Source organism: Pleurodeles waltl, chromosome 4_1 (assembly GCF_031143425.1).
Source record: "Pleurodeles waltl isolate 20211129_DDA chromosome 4_1, aPleWal1.hap1.20221129, whole genome shotgun sequence".
NCBI lineage: Eukaryota > Metazoa > Chordata > Amphibia > Caudata > Salamandridae > Pleurodeles > Pleurodeles waltl.
In genome coordinates this window covers 636,415,618-636,438,099 of record NC_090442.1, presented here as the reverse complement: position 1 = coordinate 636,438,099, position 22,482 = coordinate 636,415,618, and the positions used below count along the sequence as shown (strand labels likewise).

The window sequence follows — 22,482 nt, the reverse complement described above, 5'->3', positions numbered from 1 at the left end:
CAGGCAATATTGTCTGTGATGGGATGCATATTGTGAGGAGCCTCTTGTGTAGCTTCCTCCAATATTTGTCTGAATGCTCACAATTCTTGTTAACACTTTCCTATGAGGCAACTTGGCCTGGGGCCATGCGCAAAGCTTCAAACTCAGCCATTCCCAAGACAAGAAAAACTTCTTAGGTTCAAGGCTCTTAATGCTGATTATCCTCTTCAATCTAGATTCAAACTTGTTTCAACTAAAGAGCAATAACCCTAACAAAATCCTCATTTTGTAGATAAAGTCAAGCAATCACGCATCAAACTGGTCTCATCATGTTAGACACTGAAAAGCGTTTGATCACACTGACTGGTATTCCCAGATCAGATGCTACCTGCAATAATCTAGTTGCTTATCTAGACCATGGCTGGCTTTCAGGCTTGGACTGCAAGGGTTCAAGTAAACAGAACATGCTCAGAACCTATCAAGCTTATTAGGGGTATGAGAAATGCCTGTTCCTGCACCTTGTTGTCATTCCCCATCACCAAGAAACTGCTTGCAATGCACATTCGACAAGACATGGGGGTTATAGAGTCACTTTTGGTAATGATGAGTTCATACCTGTAGTGTACATAGATAAATACTTTGCTATCTATTTTGCATCATCTTAGAATGCTCTCGCCTCTTACTGCAGAGTTAAAATTGGGAAGTGTTGCACTTTAAAATAAACCACAAAAAATCTGAAGATCATATAACCTCTTTACCCTCACATAAATGAAACTGGAACCTGCTTGGATATTTCCCTTAAATGGAATTTGCATTCTATCTTGTATTTAGCATTTGGTTGGTCCCTACCGTCAACAACATCGGACATTTCTATCTACTCCTAACTTGTAAGGAAAATGAAAGCTTCAGAAATTACACCCAAAAGCGGGTTTGTGACTGGAAGGTGCTGCACTAATTAAAATTACTTTGCTCCATGAACTACTCAATATATTCTGCATTTTGCCTCCAACAATCTGCCCCTAAATACTATGATGTCTAAAATCTAAAATACATTTGTTTTATATGTGCAGGGAAAAACTGGAGAATTGATAATCAACACTTATTGATACATTCCAGTCCATGCAACACAACTTTAAGTTAGAATGGTGTAAGGGAAAAACCGAAAAATAGTAGGGAATGATAAATCGCTACACAGCAGGAGGCCAGTTAATAATGACATTGTGGTTTCAGAAAGTGCACTCAGAGAAGTACAACTCCCTGGAGACAACTGCTCTGATGGCTTAGGATTAGTGCATTGAAAGGCCTTGTCAATTGTCCATAGTCTTTGACGCAACTCAATAGTAACTCTGAATTTACCCCAGTGTTACTGGACTGAGGTTTTGACAAATGGAGGGTTGCAAGATGCTTAAAGGTAGGGGGTGTATTTAAAGATGGGACAATAAAATTGCTTTAGCATTTGAAAACCTACTACAGATTACCCAAGACTGAAAAAAATAGATACAGCCAGCATTAATAGTGCATTCTGCATCCACCTGTCAAGAAGATGGAAACAACTTTCCTTTATAAACGTCAAGCAGTGGTTGCAGATAAAAGAGGGTGAAAAGAGGGTGAGAAGAGGACGATCTCAGACATTTGTCAATGGCTAGGTGCCACTACAGGCGCCCAAAAAAAACCATCAACAAAACAGCCTGGAAAAGGGAACTTATATAAATAAAAGTATATAAATACTTGGAAAAAGCTTGTAAAAATGTTTTATTTTAAATATAATTATGAAATAATGTTATATATTTAATTTAAATGTCAGACTAAAGAAGAAAACGCTACAGCCCTATTGTCTTCATTTTTAATTAACTATTTTATTAACATAAATATCTCCAATTAGTATTATTTTTCTGGAGCACAAACTAAAAAATTCAAAAATTCCTCCTTAAGCAAATAATACATTATGCGTTAATTATTAAAAGTGATGTACATAATTAACGGTTATTTAAATATATTTGAATAGTATTTATTGTTACATTCACATTTAAATAAAAAAGGTTATTCAAATATAATGAAATAATAAATATGTACTATTTTCATATACTTTTTACATTATTCATTTATATTTTTAACTATTATATTAAATAATTTAAGTTCACATTATTATCTATGGTGTTTTCTTTGCACTATCAGTGGTAGGCCATGTGTGGTGCTGAACGTATTACTGTTGTTTTCAGTAGAAACCTACACTTGTAAATGTGGCTCCACCTTGCAATACGTAAGTCTACATTTTTGAGTAACTTTAAACTCAGATTTCGTGAATAGCCTAAAGTAGAAAAGTTACTCAAAAATGTAAGAGTAATTTACATGTGGAATTTACTCACACATGTTCTTTAGCCTAGTGAATAGCCCGGTTTGTGTGCAGTCTTGTTGTCTGAACTGAATTGTGAATGATACTGCAATACAGCAAAGGCTGACTCAATTACTCTTTGTGTATGTATTACTGCTAATAATTGTATTTATTAATTCTACTAATATGCTGTCATGAAAACTCTGGCTAGCACAAATTGGGCTTGTGAGTCTGTTGAGTTCAACACTGCAAAGCAATATGAACTTTAGAAACAATGGAAGCAAGTTAGACGGCAAATATTTACTATGTGCCAAGAAAGATTTCAAAAAGCCAGTCTTGCCACTGTTTGATGAGTACTCAGTTGAAATCACCATTGTGTTGCAAATCAGTCAGAAACTGTAATCCAGACTTCTCATAGCATTTATGAAGAATTGTCTAGAGCAATCTCATACTGTCCTTCCCCATGTCCCTATTTACTTCAGCCTTCAGCCCACAATACCTCGCAGACATAAGAAGGGGATTTGGCTGCAGAAAGCTCTGCTCCTCATATCTTCCTCGGATTGCAGGTTCTTATTTTAACTGCTCCCTGGCTCTTCACTTAGGCAGAGCTTCTGGGCAGTAAAAAGCACTAGCGAGCCAGTACTGAACATCTTCAGCTTTTTTTCAGCCCTTGTTAAATCAAGTCTTTTTACACTGTTACTCGTACTCGACAAAACTCAAGCAGAACACAATGGATTTGATAGAGTGGCTTGATACCGAAGTAGTGTATGAAAGGAGGCCGGTGAAATATATGAAGTCCACATGTGCAGTTAAAAAAAACTACTTTAAATTCTAAGATTATACAGGTTACAGGTAGCATCTAAGTAAATGCTGTATACCTACCCCACCAGGAACAGTGATACCCCTCTGCTTCGACCACCTCATCATCGGTTTCCACGGTCCTAACTAGAAGCATCTTATCACAAAATGTGCTTTCCTCATAAATTCCATCCCAGAGCTGAGAACAACAGTAAAGCCCATAATAGCCATCCCCCACTTACAATGCCACGATTAGCTAAGAGTCTATAACTAGGGGAAAGGACGTGAAATGTTTCAGTGTACACCCACAATGTTGTGCTGTTTTAAAAATAGAATGTGAGGGGTAAGCATGGGATTTTCTTAAAGATGGGATTTGGGTGTGGATGGCATTGCCTGCAAGGCTACAGAGTGGACATCCTCCCTCAGAGATCAGGCACAGTTTCTTTTACCTGTGTCCTGAGCAGTGAGTGCATATCTCTGACAGCAGGTAACCTCTAGAAATCCCAAAAGCACTTGAAGACTGCTGGGCTACCAGTGAGCTTCTGCAATAGCTCTGCTGACAGTTGAGAACTGGAGGAACACAACCCCCTGATGCCCAGGGGAATAAAGACGGTGCCCGTTATTGCTCAGGCAACTGTGTTGTGAACTCGAGGTGGTGGGCAGTATAGAATTAGGCCACTGGACAATCCTAATGGTGCGACTTTATATACATGTTAGAGTGTAAGCAAAGGACCACATCTACCCAGTCAATGTTGGGAATGCCAACTGGGAGCCACGGCACAGAAAAACAGAGAGGAGATGGTGAAACTGGAATTGCAGCCTGTGCAGGTATTGTGGTACAACTACTGTGGGTGGGTCTGCTTGACGGTGTGCACCAGGAAAGAACGAACCCAACTTCCCTGATAGCACTGTTGTATAAAACTAGTCTCCTTCCCCAGTCACTGAAAAGACGCTGGTGGCTGCGGTAAACAACGGAAACCTGATTTCTTCACACTGAGACACACTGTCTAGAATTGAAGTCAAAGAAGCAGAGTAAAGCAAGGCGCTATATGGCTTTGAAGGTAGCTGTAGAGTGGTGTTGCATAGAACAACTAAAAAGAACGCAGAGAAGGTTACTTCTATACATATGTAAAAGTTATTTTAAATGTAAATTGTGGATGATAAATTATTTGTGAAAATTAGTAAATTTAATGATGGATATGGTTGTAACTAATGATATGCACTTAAAACAATCAGATTATTTTGTGCACAAATGTGATTAATAACAAAGAATAGTTATGCCACATTTTCGTGCAAGACATCATTTATTTAAAATGGATTTAATTTCTGGGGATCTGCTCATCTTGATCCTGCTCATTTCCATCCCAGTCAGAGACTAGCTGCGCATCTCCTCTCCCCAAAATTTCTGCAGAACATAGAACACTGTGGCATAAATAAGCCACTGTATTAGAATGTGTGCATTGTGAATTCAAGTTTCCATCGGTGTACCGGAGGTATCATTATGAAGGATTTCGGTGAAAGTTCTAATGTAGGCGTGCAGAAGAACATGATTATATGAGCTATTGTTTAAGAAATGTTTCATATTATGTTGTACATCTCCGGAGTGCAGTTGGTGAGGAAGAAAGCAGAAGATTTCTTTAACTTTAAGGAATGGGTTAGTGTTAAGGAATTACAAAGTTTTCTTTGACTTGCCAATGTGACCTAACTAGGATCACACCATGCTGAACTTATAGTTTTCTTAACTTATATGCATAAATTGTGCACAAAAACCCTGGTGTCGGGGCAGCTTCTTATTTCTCTACCGAGTCTGTCCAATTAATTTGAGACTTTGTTTTCCCCCTCAGGATGCTGTCAGCATCCTTCATGAGTTTGACACTTAGAATCTAGAGAGATTTAATTGCCTGTATAGGGATGTTGTTATGATTTATGACTCTATATTCTGCATCCATGCCTTCATGGCAAACTATGCATTTCTCTGTAACGCATTATTAACAATTGTGCAATAAATCTTTTACATTTTATTTGGCATCTAGAACTCAGTTATGGAAAAGTCTCAGTTCTTAATCTGACTTTACTCTGCCAAATTTGTGTCACTGATAGGGAGGGTAGTCGCTTACCGCTATAACAATTAGAAGATTCACGGAGACGAACTGCCAAAGGTAGAATTTGGAGTTCATACGAATTAGGGGTTCAGAAGACTATTGGGGTTCAGCTTCCACACATCACACACACGGATCCACTGACAAATTCCCGACAAAAGCAGAGGAAGGCATACCTCATGAAGAGGGTTTTCCAGTGTGACTCTTCTGTAAATGTGCTGCAGACTTTGTAGAGAACAACTGAAAAGACTGCAGAGAAGGTTACCTCAATAGATATAACTCTGGTGTCCACTGATAACTACACGATAGAAACAGTGGAAGGCATAACTCATGAAGAGGATCTTTCAGTGTCTCTTCTGAGACTATACAGTTAAAACTAGCAGTGACTTTCGTAACTGCACAGTGCCTGCACTGTTAAACTCAGAATCAGAACTGAATATTTGGAAGACAATGTGATGCCGATAATGAAGTCTGGGGAGTGCCAAAAAAGCATAAGGATTTCAAGATTCTTACAACAACTATACATAGTTTCTTAGAGAGAAAGATTCACCCAGCAGATTACAGTCCACAAATCCTAGAGGCTAAAGACCAAGAGTGTGTAGAGGGCACAGAACATAAAGGTACAGCCAGAGCAGTGTTTAGCAGTGGGTGGAAGAGGAGGTTGTTCCCTATTTGAGAGGCTCAGAACTTCAGCACCCCACGGAAAAGTTTTAGATGGTAGAGGCTCCCTTAAGAGTGGAAGAGGACATATAAAGTATTGAAAGCCGGGGAAAACCTGCAGGCCAGAAGAGTACTTGTCCAGTTTTGATAGTCTGCTGGTCCAGATACTGTGTCCCTTTCACATTCCCTCCTACTAGCAGTACGGAAGTCTCGATCTTGGTAATTTCAAAACATGGCACAGACCAAGTGACATATGTACAGAACCTTCCTGAATCTAGATGCTAAGATCATGAAAGCATCCTGGTTTTCATATGGAACAGCTAATGCCTTCTCAATTTTCACTAGTATTGGGCACAAACCAGTACTGTATATATCAGTACATGTGCAGTGTGTACATAATAAATAGATGAAGCTATATAACTTTTTGGTGATACACAAATAATTTTGTTAACGTCAGCTATGAAGGTTTCCTAGTAAGTTTAGGGTAGATTTACAAAATACAGATGAGCGAATCTTTAAATCTATGCAGACAATGCTTCTAGGCACATCCCTTCTGACCTATACAAAACAATGGAGTAGTGTTTCAAACATGTGCATTAACAAAAGCAAATGTTGCACTTCTTTATACCTTCTTGGAACATTTCTTTTCCAGTTTTAGAAATCACTTTGCCCATAAATCCCTAAAATATGGAGGTGTTCTGTGTACAATTATCTACCCTTGAAATAACACCTACTTCTGCTTTTGCAGAAGTAGATGGGTGCATTTCCAGGTTGGGATGGCTATGCAAAATGTGGGTTACACAAAATGTTTGTTAAGTTCTGACTGTGTTAATATTTAAACGTGGCTATAACTCACTTTCACGTTCACTCCTTCCCTAATGTCTGTTTTCCAGCTCCTGAACATAACTTAAAACTCTGGAAAATTTTCCATACTTGTGTATTTTCCTCTGTTATGTTATGTGTATTTGTAGAGCACACTATCACCCACAAGGATATCCTGGCATTGAGCAGTTGTGTGCGTATAGATGTTATTTGGGCAGGGTGGTCAATCAAAAAGCCAGGTCTTCAGCTTCTTGTGGAATTTATGAAGAGAGGAGGAGACTCTAATGTGTACTGGGAGGTTGTTGCAAACTTTTGGAGCGATGTATGAGAAGGCCCATTATTCAAATCTGTTTCTGCCTATATGTGGGATATCTGGTTAAGTGAAAGTACATGAAGAAAAGATTACTGACTGCAGTAATGTTTAAGAAGCAATAAAAACCAGATCACCTGTGCACACTCTTAGGTGACCTATGGGACCAGGAAAACAGTAAATAAATCTCATAGATATAGGATCAAGACCAGTGGCGGCCGGCAGCTTTGGGAGGGAGGTGGGAGGGGGGCGGGGCACGCACGCGCACACACACACACACACACACACACACACACACACGCTCATCCACTAACAAGACTCATTCCATTCAAACATGCACACACGCACCAAACATTCATTTTACAAGATCACACACATTCATTCTTTCACACACACATGCACGCATGCACATCCATTAACACTCATAACACTCAAACATGCACTCGCGCACCAAACGTTCAATGTAAAACATAACACACACACACACACCTTTAGCCTCCAGGTCCCAGGAGGGTTGGGACTGCTGTCTTCCCTCATTGGCTGACCTCAGGGAAGGCAGCAGTCCCAGCCTCGTCACAGAGTGGGATGGGGTCAGTGAGACTGCTGATCCCACCCCACTCTGTGACGAAGTGTCACTGATGGATACTCGCCCTGGGCACTTCAGGGCTTAAACTGAAATGCCCAGGGAGAGTGTCAATTGGTGACGCTTTCCTCGTCACCCAGGGGAGGGCCTCGAGGCACCTTTGCTGGGCCGAGGAGGTCACACCCATAGGAGCTGTGATCTCCTCAGCCCAGCAAAGTTCAGCTCAGGCAGCCAGGAGCCTGCGCAAATCGCGCATGTATGCTCCTGGCTGCCTGACCTGAGCATGAAGAGTGTCTGTCAGGCTGACCTTTGTTCAGCCTGACAGACACTCTTCATGGGGTGGGGGGGGCGTGGCCCCTCCGCCCTAAAGGACGGGCTGCCACTGATCAAAACTAATTCATTACTTTTACGGGTCAGAAGCATTTTTCTTTTCCTTCACTGAATGACTTTTAGAATTGTGTGTGGTTCTAGAAGGAAAGAACAATGACAGTTCAACAGATGATCCACATCAAGATTACATGAGAATTAGCAATAAAGTCTTCACACAGGAGCCAACCGCGAAAAAATCCTTCTTCGCTCCACAGATCACCATATATGAAAAAGATATAAAAGACACCAGTAATTGTGGTGAAGCAAGCCAGATGGACCGTTGCTACAGGGATACTGAAAGAAAGGTCTGATTTGAGACTTATTTCATAACGGTATGAAAGGGACTTTACATGATGCAGCATGAAATATTCTAACATAATTAATTCTGATGTTTCAAGGGCATACTGGGTCAGTAAATGTGCTGCGATACATGCAAGCCAACCCATAATAGAATTCTATGAGACTAGTTTTCTGAAATGGTACGGCCTGTAGGATTCAACGTATCAACCAACCACCGGCCCAAGTACTAAAGCCATTGCCCATGGAAACAGAGAAGAAATTGTTTTGCTTTAGGCATAGTTTTGTCATCACAACGTGTGCCTACTACTGTGCACTCCCAAGGGGACATAAATGCTGACTGTGTCATGGGGCAGAGTATACGGTGCTAAGAAGAGCCGATTCACTACCCCATTCTTTACATATCTTTATGGCTAAAGTCTAGGGGACTTTCTGTTCCTCCCTTGATAATACAACCACAACATCAACCTCCCATTACATCCCTTCCGTACAGCACCCACAACATTACATTCCCTGATGATCTGAATGACTACAGGTTGGTACTAGGTAAACATAAGGGCTAGGGATAGAGTAAGGAGAGTGCAGAGGGAAGGATTTAAGAGGTAAAGAAGGAATAAAGGGAAGACAGAGTTAAGTGGGAGGGTTTGAGAATGGTTTCATGAGGGAAAAGGACATCAAAATGGGCTGGAAGGGGGTACACACGGCTAAAGGGAAAACTAAGCCGGGTAAAAGGTGATTTGAAGGGAGCAAATAGGGATTTGAGCAATTAAAAGTGCAATGGGCGGGTTAGAGAGGGTGGGGGTAAATTGGTATAAAGGTGGTTTGATGGGGTAAAGAGGGATAAAAGGAGATCTTAAAGGGGACATGTGGAGCTAAAGTTGGCTTTGAAGGAGGAAACAAGTCTTAAAGGGGCTGAAGGTTATCAATTGTAGGATGCAACTTTCAAACCTTCTGTATTGATTAATATTACTATTCATCAGGTGGAAACAAGTGTCTCCTTGAAAGTCCGCAAAATGGAGAAAAGGGTTGTTAGGCATAAAAATCTCCAGAGAGGATGATATCTGAACAAGAAAATAAGAGTAGTATTGGAGGAACCGAGGACTCTCAAACCCTGAATCAGATTAAAAAATATGGGTCCAGCATGAGTAAGGAGATTTGTGAAGAAGAATTTCTGTAAACCCCTCTGCCCCCTCATCCTCCACCCAACAAAAACTTAATAGAGCGTTAGTGACACATGGTACAGAAGGATCCAGCTTCTTTCACAAGGGAAAATAGGAAGTGACATACAGAAAGTAATTCTACCATGATAAATTAAAAAGTAACATGACCTTAAATTTGTACTGCCAGCAGGGAGGGTTCAGGAGAACAAAACCTGTAATTTCTTGTTTTCGTTTCACAGGGATTTTGCATACATGGCATAATGAAAACAGAATTTCCAGATATGGTGCCAAAAAATAAATTGGTGAAAGAACCACAGGAATGGTTACCAGAGTCCTTAGATGTGGGAAAAAGCACTGTGGCTGTCTAAATCGATTTGCCTAAGAAGAGTACTACACAAAAGGATTTTGAAGCACTCATAACTTTGTTTCGCAAAAGACTGTACTGCTCTGGGAATTTATCCTGCAACTAACATAGGAGTTGCTACCTTGACAGTCCACAACCCACATACAAGTTGCATATCTTCAGGGAAACGCACAGCATCAGCCAACGGTTTTCCAGAAAACGCATATTCTGATCCAGACTGCTCAGCATTACACCAGGTGAGGGGGAGTTTTTAAGGGATAAAGAAGGTGTTCCAGGAGGTTAAATCAGTGAGGGGGAGTTTTTAAGGGATAAAGAAGGTGTTCCAGGAGGTTAAATCAGTGATTGGCGGCGGACAGGGAAATGGCATGGTAAGGCTGATGGTGGTGTTGGCAAAAAAAACACTAAGTAGTGTGAGGAAATGTAGTTGTATGGTGATGTACTGGTGGGTGATAATAGTAACATATAATCTTGTGGACCCCCCTCACCTCAGCTGCCCCACTCCCTCCCCCCAGGGAGATGGAGTGGTGCCAGAAAGACTGAGCTTTGGGGATCAACTGTGAGGCTTGATTCCAAACTGAGTCAGCTTCTCCCCCAACAATCGTTTTCTTTGGGTTTTCTTTTTTTTTTTTTTTTTTTTGCAACTAACCCTTGTGTCTAGTGGGTTTTCTGCCACACCTTCCTCCCCACAAGAATGTAGAGAAATGCCTCCAATTTGGCCTGCCCAAGTAGGCAGAACGTCTGTATTGGACCCAAGAGTTTACTTTGTCTGAATCCCAGAATTGGTCAACCTCCGACACCACTTATTCCTTTTTTTTTATTTTTTACAAATACCCTTCGCGTGGAGTGGTCTTTCAGGCCCACTGAGGTTGGCTTATTGGGGGTAAGTTTGGTAGTCTGCCTCAATGGGGGATATAAAGAGAGTGGGGGTCATGGGTGTACTATGCCTGAAAGGCTACTTCCCCTACAAAAAGATCCTCGGTGGTCTAGTAGGTCTGGTTTCTACAGCCTCCCTCACCAATCTCCAGTGAGGGATCAACTAGAAAGAGGTTTTGATGGAAAGGAAAGAGTCTTCATTTTCAAACTGTAATACACCCATCCAATCACATACTCAAAGGTCAAGCTAAGCCTCTGAGTACTACTACTACTACACACACACACACACCAGCTGGAGCCATAATGCTCAAGTTCCTATGAATGTCTGTCCTGATGACATCAGCACACTCGATCTTCATTCATAATAAGAAAATAAAACATTGCCTCCAGCTGCAGAGGAAGCTCCATTCCACAGTCTAAGATGGGAACCTGATGAGGGAAGCACTCTGGTGCAAGCAGATTTACCCATCCTGTGTGTATGTGCCCTCAATGTCCCCTGTATGCAGGTGCAGGGCACAGGATGCAGACATCCCTTCTTATGCACTAGAGGGGTTAACATGAAGGAAAATGGCTTAATTTTCCATCTTTTTATTCAGTGAAAGCACAAAACCACAGATTCCACTTCTGATAGACTACCATGGCAGGTACAGCTATACACATCAAGTGGTGAATGCAAGTGTTACTAATAACATCTTTTAATTTAATTAATAATCATTTACTACTATATTTAACGTCTCTGAAAGCTTTTAGGGACAGCAATTATGTTGCTTATGACAAATTCATCAGCATTGTGAATGGGTAGGGAAAAGAGATGGGAAACCTCGAGATCCAGCTTTCATATGTTCAACAATGCCAAAAAAGTATCCAACAACAATCTCATGAGAACAGTCCCAGTCTAAAAAGGAGCAGCACACACTGTGTCCAAGAAACCTGATTGTTACATTTTACCTCCTTCTTCTGCAACACACCCTGTTCCATTGTACATCTTGGGATGTAATGTTGTGAGAAATGACTCAGCTGCCTCAGTCTGGGAAGAAATTTGGGTTCTTGCTTCACAGATGTCTGAGTTGTATTAGACGACATAGACATCCTTCCATCTTAAAATGCCAGCAGGTCCTACTTGATCTTCTGCAGTTGCTAACTTATCACAGTTAAATGGCTTTAGGTCATAAAAATCAAAATGTGTTCACCCTCTTTTTAAGTCTTCCCCTGGTTCACTATTATCCACCATGTATCAATCAGCTGCTGTATCATTACTGCAGATACTTTTGAGTGGCTAGAGTACATTATCTTTAAGATAACATTTGAGAGTGACTGTGAGTAATGATTAACTCAATGGGGGAATGGGACAACCTGGCCGATCGAGCGGAGGTGACCCTTCTGGGACTCGATCAAATAACGGCAATCCTAAATGGTGTCCCAGTTCCTCAATTCTGGAGGTCACCAGAGCAGTCTTTCTGAATTGAAGGGTGGCACTCCAATTCACTGGATGGGACTGCAGATTAACATGCATGACTCCCCTTCTGCAGAGGACATGGTTGCACCACTCAGCAGGGATGGTTGAGCTCACATTCGGACAGCATAGGAATTACTCTACTTTGGGGTGTTTGGTCGGAGAGCATAGGAATTACCCTACTTTGGGCATTTGGTCGGGGAGCCACATTCAATAATTTTAAGAGATACAGGAACAGGACCATTTTTATTTCACCAAATTCCGCAAGTACCTACAACTACGACACACGGTCACAAGCAGCGTTCCCCCAGGGATTACCATTTCTGAATTCAGCTCCCTCAAGGCTAAGATGTTGACCAGGAAGCTCACCAGAGTCACAATTTCACAAATACACCGCTCACTGGTCACTAACACCCCACACCAGTTCCAGAGTGAGGTGGAATTTGGAGGCCTATTTGAGACTACTTGACAATGCAGAATGGAGGAAGGCTATGATGGCCTCTAGAGAACTGGCTATCTCCATGTGCCTCAGACTGTTCCAGCTTAATTATCTCCACACCTACATGACCCCACTGCGGCTTAAATATGTAGGCAGAATCTCACAGGCCAACTGCTTCAGGTGTTTCTCACCCCACATAGACATCTTCCACGCGGTTTGGTCCTGTCCTGGGATGGCCCAGTACTGGCAACAGATAGGGTGTGAACCCAAGTTAGTCCTGGACAGTCTCCCCCAGTCCTCCATGAGGTCTGGAAGAGCAACTCTGGGCAAGAGTTTTAGGGGTCTGAGTCTGGAGTGTAGGTTCATTGGGGGTCTCTACACTAATTGCCAAATGGGATATTGCCCAGAACTCGAACTCCAAGAACTCTCCTTCGTTGGCTGTATGGCCGACGGAGGTAGACTGGTGTGCTCAATAAGAACAAGCCATCTATGTTGCCAGGGGGTACCCGCAGAAACACAGGAGGATCTGTGGCAAATGGTGGGAGTATCATGGGCTGGGCTCTGATGACTGACTAAGTTGTACAAGGGAAAAAATAGTGTCTGTGACACAAACATTTTGACTGTACCATCTTTTTGTTCTACAACTAAATCAATAAATCTTGGCTATAAAAAAAAGATGACATTTGAGAGTTACTTCACTCTCAGTGGAGCGCCTGTATATCGGCTTCTCTGCTTCAAAAAAGACTTCAGATTTGACCTCTTGGGTTTGACTGCCCCCTACCTATGTTTTTAAATTTAAACATCTTGTGACTTATGGGGATTTGTTGATGATTCAAAACCTCGGCACAGCAATTCATTTTGGGGTCACACACTCAATCCTATCATCTCCAACCTTGACAATATTAAATTGCTCTCTCCCGGTCTGTGAAAAGGACTGACCATAATCTTATTGGCTTTCATGGCCCCTACACCTGACCTTAAAAGCAATGTACTAACGCAACCCAAGTCATTCAGGGCCTGACAATAAGTTTTACGAATAATGTGAGAGGTGCTTTACTGCTCCCTCTTGCTACAACCTCCTATGGCCTATGAAATCAATATCTCTTCAGAAGTTGACAGTTTCCACTCATGGCTCATGGAATAACTCAATATCATTGCCCCTCTTAAGCTTCACCACATTGCCCATAAGCTTCCATTTGCCAAAAACTATAAGGACAACCTAAGAGAACTAAAACATCACTCCAAATGCCTGGAGCTGCTCCCATTTTGATGCTGCCATGGGCACTCTCAAAACTGTCTATAAAAAAACTATTGTAGACAGATATACTGCATTCAACAATGCTCCCCTAAATCGCATACGTAAGAGTTTGAATTCTTCACAGGAACTCTTCTCCATAATCAAAGGTTGCTCTGATCGATCTTAATCTTTCAATGGACCTTCAATACCAGTCCTCATTCTACTGAAACATCTGCATGTGTATGTACTCTCCTTAGACAGGACATCTGTTTAAAAATGGCATATGCTTAAATGCCCTTAAATGGCTGAGATTCTTTTCTCTTGGAGAAATCTCAAACCGTCTTATCCCCTTGTGCCATTCAAATTATACTTTGATACTTTGTAGGGTTCCTCAGAGCTCATCCCTGAGCTCTTTCTTGTTCAACATTTATATGACCCCCTCTTGCTAACATCCAGAGATCCTACAGATTCAAAATCATCTCCTATACTGACAATACTCAGCTGATCATTTCTATTTTGGATAACATCTCAGCCTTCTTAACTAAATTCATCACTTGTGTGCTTCAAGTTTCAGACTGGATGCATACTAACTTTCGTAAGCTGAACAGTGATAAAACTGAAGTTATACTGCTTGCAAAACGACACATTTTTGAAGAACTAGCAGGTGACCCCCTGAACTGGGGAGTAGTGCACAGCCTACTGTGCTAGAAACCTAGATGCAGTCCTTGGTAACAATTTGACAATGTCTGACCAAATGTCTCAGCTTTCTGTTCGGGCATCACGAAAATACTACATAAGATATACTTTTTTTTTACTCACCCAAAACAGTTATTCAAGCGCTTGTCACTAGCAGTTTAGCCTACAGTAATGCCATTTACATAACTATCCAGGATTGTCTCATGCAAAGACTGCTCAGCTGGTCTTGAACCTTCCAGCCCACTCCTCTGTGTCTTCTCATCTCAAACCTCTCCTCTTTCGGATATGCATGTAGAAAAGGGCGTTATTGAAACTCCTTTGCCAGTGGCATATTATGGCATTTACAGCACTGGTGAATGGTACTTAACAAGTAGGATTTCTTTCCTACAGTCCTTTCAACTGCTACACTCATGTCACCAACGCTTGGCATGAATTACAATTTGCTCTGAGCCTGATCTGCTCCTTCACCATCTTTGTAAAGAAGATCAAAACCTAGGCTGCTCCAATCCCTTCCATTTTCCTTTTCTCCCTCTCTTTTCCAGTTGTAGCTGTAACATCCCTCAGTGCTAGGACCCCTAGTGCACCCCTTTTTTGGGCAAAGGAGCCCTATACAAATCCACCTAACGTAACATAACATGGAGTCTTTGGGACAGAGGGTCACTTGGCACACCCTGGAGGGAGATAGGATATACTTATTACTTATTACCACAAGGCCAATGTTCTGGTATTGATGTGATTGTATGTAACCTTAATTTATTAAATCAAGTATGAATGTGGGTTCACCCAACAATTCTGCATGATCACAATCCAGTTTTATTTAGGAAATTCAGATAACAGAACTAAAATAAAGTACTGAAAAGGTAGCAAGAGGTAAAAGAATAAGTTGATATAAGTTTTCCAGTATTCTACTCAAAATTAAACACTAATGTATGAAATGCCATCCTGACTCTCCTCAGGACTACTGGGCGCAGAGTGAAATAATAATAATATTAATCACTTATAACGTGCATGGCTACTCCAACCAGAGTGTCTCCGTGCTGGATAAAAGTGAGTCAAGCGACTGAAGCAAAGAAAAGTCTAATACAGAAAACTGCCAGCCTATTGAACTGGCCTGAACAGCCAGGTTTTTAGCTTTTTCCAGAACAATAGTTCTGAAGGTTCCTGTTTGATTGAAAGGGACAGGGAGTTCTATTGTTTGCCCACTAGCAAGCTGAAAGAACAGCCACCAATCCATGCCTTTTTGACCAGGGGCACCACTGCTAGAACAGATCCTGCAGATCTTAAGTTCCTCACAAGTATCGAGGACCCTTATTTTTCAGGATCCTGCGCAAAAAGCACATATCTCTAAAAGTAAGACTTTTTCAAGTGGCAGACAGTGCAATTTTGACAAAGCAGATGCCAGAGGCGACCACCTAGGAATATTCAAGAGCAGGCGAGCTGACGCATTTTGTACCAGCTGGAGTTTAATCAGCAGGGTCTGTGCCACTCCAAAATAAAGAATATTACATTAGTCAAGCTTTGAAATGACCAAAGCCTGGGCTACTGTCTTTCTGGAAGCCTCAGGAAAAAACCAGAGAATTTTGCTTAGAACTTTCAGAATCCTGAAGCACTTGCCAGTTAGGGCTGTGATCTGATGATCGAAGGACAGCTTGGTGCCGAACCAGACACCAAGTATCTTGACTTTTGGTTTCGGGCAAGGTTAGGGGCCAAGTACTTCTGGCTACCTAGCAGAGGACCAGATAGATAGCAGGTTTCCACCAATAAGCAACTTCATTTTCCAGGTGTTTAATCTAAGACAGTTAATGTCCATCCACTGGACTACCTCCGCTAGAAAAGCCCATAACAGGTGGACAGTGTCAGTATCCTCCTGAGAGAGAGTAATAACCAATTGAGTATCATCGGCGTATGAAATAATATTGAAAAATGTAACTCGATGATATCAACCAAGGGGCGCTTATAAAGATTAAATAATGTAGGGCTCAAGGGGGAAGCCCCAAGGCACCCCCGCTGTAATGCAAAGATGTGGGATTGAAAAGATTGTCAACACCTGAAAAGATCGATCATGCAAGAAGGAGGCTAACCACTGCAAAGCCTTGTTTCCAGACATCGCACTCCTAAAGCTGTTCAAGCAGAAGGCTGTGTGACACGGGGTCGAAGGCAGCACTGAGATCTAACATCAGCACCACTACTGTGGTGCCCCTGTCTGTTATTTGACAAATGGACTCTGATGTAACCAGCAATGCTGACTCTATACTGCAGGAGGGGTGAGAAACACACTACATTCTATGGAGAAGCTCATTCCTCTCAATAAAACCAGCCAGTAGCTGATTCACCCATTTTTCAGCCACCTTAGAGGCGAACGGAAGTAGCGAGATTGGCCTGAAGTTTTCCATTTTAGTTGGATCCAAACCAGGTTTCTTCAAGATGGGCATGAAATGGTGAGCGTTTAAGGTCAGGGGACCTTACCAGCCTCAAAAGAGCTATTCAGGAGGTCACATAACAGAAGTGCAATAGCAGGAATACCCCGCTTAAGAATGTCTGGTGCTGCCAGATCGGCAGGGGGAGCCAGACTTCACTGCTGCCACCAAGGAAAGCATCTTCTTTGGTTCAATTGCTTTGAAAGAGCCTAGCCCTGCATCGACCAATAGGGTTTCAAACCAGAGCTACAGCATAAAGCAGCCCTAGCTGCCTCAGGGAAAGTGGAGTAAATGGATGCAACCTTATCAGCAAAAAATCAAGCTATTGTATTACAGTGTTCCTCTGAAGTTGGCGAGGTTGCTGATACACCATTTAAAATGGACAGATTTAACAATTAAAAACATTTCACGTGAGGAATTTTGTCCACTCCAATTTTAACAGCATAAAAGACCCGACGAGCTGCCTTAATACATCTTCGATATCGCTTCAGGACTAGCTGATAATTGGTCTTATCAGTGGGGTTAAAGTTCCTGTGTCAAATGCGCTCTAGGCACTTGCAATTCTTCTTTAGGGCAAGTAGTTCACCATTGAATCATTCAGCCAAAGGTTTAGATTGGTTAACAGTATGATCACTCACGGGTGCAATTTCATCAAGATCATCCAATCTACTAATAGAGCATTATCTGTGTCAACACATTTATCAAACCTTGGGTGTTTCCGGGCCAAAGCCTGTCACCCTTGCCCATTTCCTAGTCCTTGTCACTTGACTAAAAGCAAGTGTGCGTATAGAGTTACCAACAGAGACCTGAAAAGGGATAGCAAATGGTCAGACCAAATCAGGGGCAGGGGACAATATACTGAAAGACTTGTTGAGTTTGAGAAAACCGGTACCAAGATATGACTTAGTAGATGCATAGGGAGTATTACCAGTTGGGTAATTTGAAGTGCATCTAAATCTGCATTTAGTGAAGCCACCGCAACACTTGCGGTGTCAAAGTGGAGATTAAGAGCTCCCACCACTATAAAGTTGGAATAGCGCATAACAAAAGAAGGCAGTAACTCAGAAAGCTAAACACCTCTAGTTTATGTTTCACAAATGAGCAGCAGTTCAGAGAATACAAATAAGCCAAATAAACCATGTGGGGGGGTGCCTCATGCCCTTTAACAACCGGAGCAAGCAGAGCCCCTGGGGAGCAACCACATTGGCAGCAATGGGGACTCGCCACCAGAGGATGCTTGCTTATTGTCCCATCTAAAACTATTAATTTGTTGACAAAACAATAGGTCCAAAAGAGGCAAAGCTCAAAACAAAAAGTATAGTAATTCACTCAGCTGATCCCCATCACCAATACTTCCCAGTTCTTTTTCGAGCATGCTGATTCTGAACTACATTTTGGCACACCTTAAAATTATGAAACATTTTATGCTTTCTACAGAGGCGTGTCTTGGGTTAGCACAAAGGGTTGTAAGTTGGCTTGAGTAGGTGTGATAAGGAACTTGTGCTCTGTATAATGCTATCCACTGTGATCTACATGAACGTAAATGTTTGAGATGCTGTAGTATTAAATTGAGAACATAATTGTGATATGTAGCTTTAAAAAGCACAGGGTCCAGAAAACACTAGTACTCCCATTCACACTGTATATGAAATTGTTACAGATCATAAATTATAATCAAATTTACAAACAATGACGTTGAAACTTCAGTAAATTAACCATGCATCAAACTTAAATACCATTACCTGCTAGGATCTCAGGGGTCCGTGCAGCTATTGTCTTTATCTTTATTATTCCAGATTCTGCAGCCTATAAAAAGATCAATACATTGAACTGAAAGAGTGTGTATACATAAGCACATAAGCTCACACAGACACTGCAGTGGCAAAATACTGTACTATCGATTTTAATGTATGGCATACTTCTACCAGCATGTTTTCTATTCATCTAACTAAGGCAGTTTTTGCAAATATCATAAAAGCGAATGAAACATTCTTCAAAATAAAAGGTACCTTAAAACATAATATACCTCACGGGGAAGCACACTTATTGTAACATAACAGAGGTTTACATACAGAATTATTTATTACTCAATTATTACTCAATCACAAAAACAATGTACACATGTTAAAATCTTATCATAAAATATATATCCATTCCCCTGTTGGGTAATTTGTCCCCAGCACATTCTATGTTCAACCTCTGGTTGTTACAATCCATTTGTTGTTCTTATGTCTGAACCATTTTCAATTAAATATATTAATTTGTGCTGGGATATGGAGGATACTCAAAGAACTGATTGAAGAAAAGGAGTCCCCACGTCTTGTGGCCTTCTGCCATTTCCACAGGCCTCTGAATTATCAAATAAACATATTAGAAAACAAAAAAGGTAAAATTAAAAATACATTCCTGATATTACTAAGTGTGACCTTCAATGACATTATGCATTATTTGGTCATTGTTGTCTACCTACTTCACTAAGACTTGATGTAATTTATTACACTTAAGAATATTAATGATAGGAAATTCATTTTAGACTGAACATATCAAAGGGAACCGAACAAGACGGACTGTCTTTCCTAAGTAACCCCACATTACACCTCAAAATCGCACAAAGTTCACTCATTCTTAAGACATTACTTTTAGTATCAAATGTATTTATATAATAAATCAAAACAACCAATGTTTCCAATTATGTCAAAGTTAAATCACTATGGGGGTTATTCTAACTTTGGAGGAGGTGTTAATCCGTCCCAAAAGTGACGGAAAAGTGACGGATTTACCACCAGCCGTATTACGAGTCCATTATATCCTATGGAACTCGTAATACGGCTGGTGGTATATCCGTCACTTTACCGTCACTTTTGGGACGGATTAACACTCCTCCAAAGTTAGAATAACCCCCTATATTCTCAAAAAACCCTAATATCTAGCATATGAGACACACCTGCTGTAGGTTATCCAAAGTTACCAGATGGCATTGTAAGGTTGGAGTTTTTTCACAATTTCACGTTAATCCCTTGCACTACAAACTTTCTCTCCATTTACAAATTAAAAAAACCTGACATTACCACATACTTATTCTAACACCAATAAACACCGATAAGCACTCATTTTCACTCAGATTGTACAAAACCCCCAGTTGTCACCATACCTCTATCATTAAGACTGATATATCTGAACAGCTTTCACGTGCATATAAGGAGAGTGTTGAAAAATTGCATGGCTGACCTCTCTAATAAGAAATCTGAGAGACATATTCAATAGGAAGCTTGCATTGAAATATTCACTACTACTCCGATCCCATTTGCCATTGTTCATACATCAAATGTAATCATAATATGTTGGAAAACACCACACCTTCGCATCTCCAAAATGTATCCTCTGTTATTTGTTCATTCCATCCAACAGAAAACATTCAGATTGTAACATATAATTAGCAGACATACATTACGGTCAGCATTCCACAACCTTCTCAGATAACATGCCTCTAACTATAGTGTGAAATAATACCCTAAACAAGATGGCAAGAAAATGAATACCATATGCCACTTAAGAACTTGCCTTGAGGCACTCAAACATCCAATGCCTTCTACATATCTTACCTCCACTGGCAGCAGACTTGCACCTAATGAATTGTAAACCCAACCTACTCAAACATGCATATTAAATATTACTTCCCATTTAAAAAGGTAACTGATATCCTATCCAGCTTGTCTGCCTGCCATGATATGGAAAAATAGTTTTCCCAATTAGCCAATGATATTCAACCTATAATAAACACTTCTTTTATTGCCAAGATATTAATGAAGCCCCTCACTCATAATAATCAATAATTAACAGAATTCAATCACTTTTTGCACACCTCAAGGGAAAAACATATTTTGTTACATGGAATCAAAAAAGTAAACCCCTATCAATGAAAACAAAAAATACATATTCTCTCCTATGGATTCAAATCCCAAGCATTATCATTTGAAAATACCACAACACTACTAAATCTTTCCTCAGCATTTTCCGTCACGCCACCCGATAAAGATAAGGTAGAAAAGAACCAATGTAATAACTATTAACTAAATGAAAGTCACCCCAGTGAACTTGAGATACCCATAGGCAGCATCCAAAACCAAATCCCTCACTGCAAACATGAAAAGACAAAATCACCTCCATCATGCAAGCCTGATGTATTCAACAAAGTATAGTGTGATAACCTGGCAAAGATTAATATTGAAAATGGTTTGACTATAAGAACAATAAACAGACTATATATATATATATAGAGAGAGAGAGAGAACATGATAAGAGTTTAATATGTGTACAATGTTTTTTGAGGTGGAGTAACAAACAATTTTGTAAGTAAACCTATATTATGTTGCAATAATCAAACTGAAGTATGCTCTCAATTATAGTATATTATGTTCTGTAAGCCAGTTGGATTACTGGCTCAGACGGTTTGAGTGTCAATGCAGGGCCAGAACACTGGTATATTTGACTTTATTTAGGGTATATTAAAACATATTCAATACTTTTATCATTAAGTGGGTGTAAGGTTAACTTGGGAGTTTAACAGTTTACGTTTCACATGTAATAGGAGCAAATGAAATGATATAATTAGCCATATTCAATAAATTCAGAGCTGGCCCCCAAGTTGCACCTAATAGGACCTTGGTAGGAGAAACACACTGCTGGAAAATAGCACTCTTGATGGAGTCACTACCAAGCAGTAGTATTTGCAAAAAAAATATACAGAGCAAAATCCAGATGGTGACTCTGCGGCGCTTAAAGATAAATGGCTGACAAATGCCAACTTGATAGACTACCCCATAAATATGAAATATGATAATTACAGAGCGTGGTTACACTGGTGAAGGCCTCTTGGAGCTATTAAAGAGTCGTACAATTCAGGAATTGGGGATTAAAAATGTGGAAAGGTACATTTTTAGAGATCTGAAACACAAAGTGAGCTTGTTTTTCAGTCAAAGATGGGTGCACGTAGTCATCAGATATTAACTACACTATCACAACTGTGCCTGCTCCTAGATCACCTATACTTTTGGACTTCTTACATTAGGAGTTCCCCAAGCAGCAAGTGGCAGAGCCAACTCGCAATGAGGCAAAACCTGTTCAGGAGCCACTAGAACATCTAATTAAATAAAAGCAACAATCTGTTGGTTAGCCCCTTTAGGTATGTGAATAAAAGCAGGAAATGCAAGAGTGCAATTGTGATGTTGAAAGGAGAAAGAAAATATGCGCAGGTCCAAGATACACTGGGATCATACTCTATTCAATTTTCACAACAAATACCAATAATGGCATTTTATGGAAGAGTTTGAGAAGGACCAATATTATAAAATAAAATAAAGAGTACTGATGGTGCTCCTACACTGTACAATTGAATAAAATAACAGAATGAAAAGGCATGCATTCTAATAAGAGACGTTATGGTAGCATCCTGGAGAACCTTTTGATGACTTATTGTTGACTAGTGATAGACAAATGTACTCCCACATTCCAAAATTAGGAGCAAGATGTAAACGCATGCCAGTCAGATCCACATTATTGAGGAAATTAACAGAATTTCTCACAACTGGTAATAA

The 22,482-nt window shown here is 40.6% G+C and overlaps 1 protein-coding gene across 1 annotated transcript in view; it reads right to left on the bottom strand.

Annotated features, from left to right (window-relative positions):
- The window catches only part of MON2 (MON2 homolog, regulator of endosome-to-Golgi trafficking), a 775,721-nt gene that overhangs the window by 690,318 nt on the left and 62,921 nt on the right, over positions 1 to 22,482 (bottom strand). Inside the window, 1 exon segment of the mRNA XM_069229077.1 lies at positions 18,631 to 18,694. Within this exon segment, the coding sequence (XP_069085178.1) occupies positions 18,631 to 18,694 (64 nt within the window).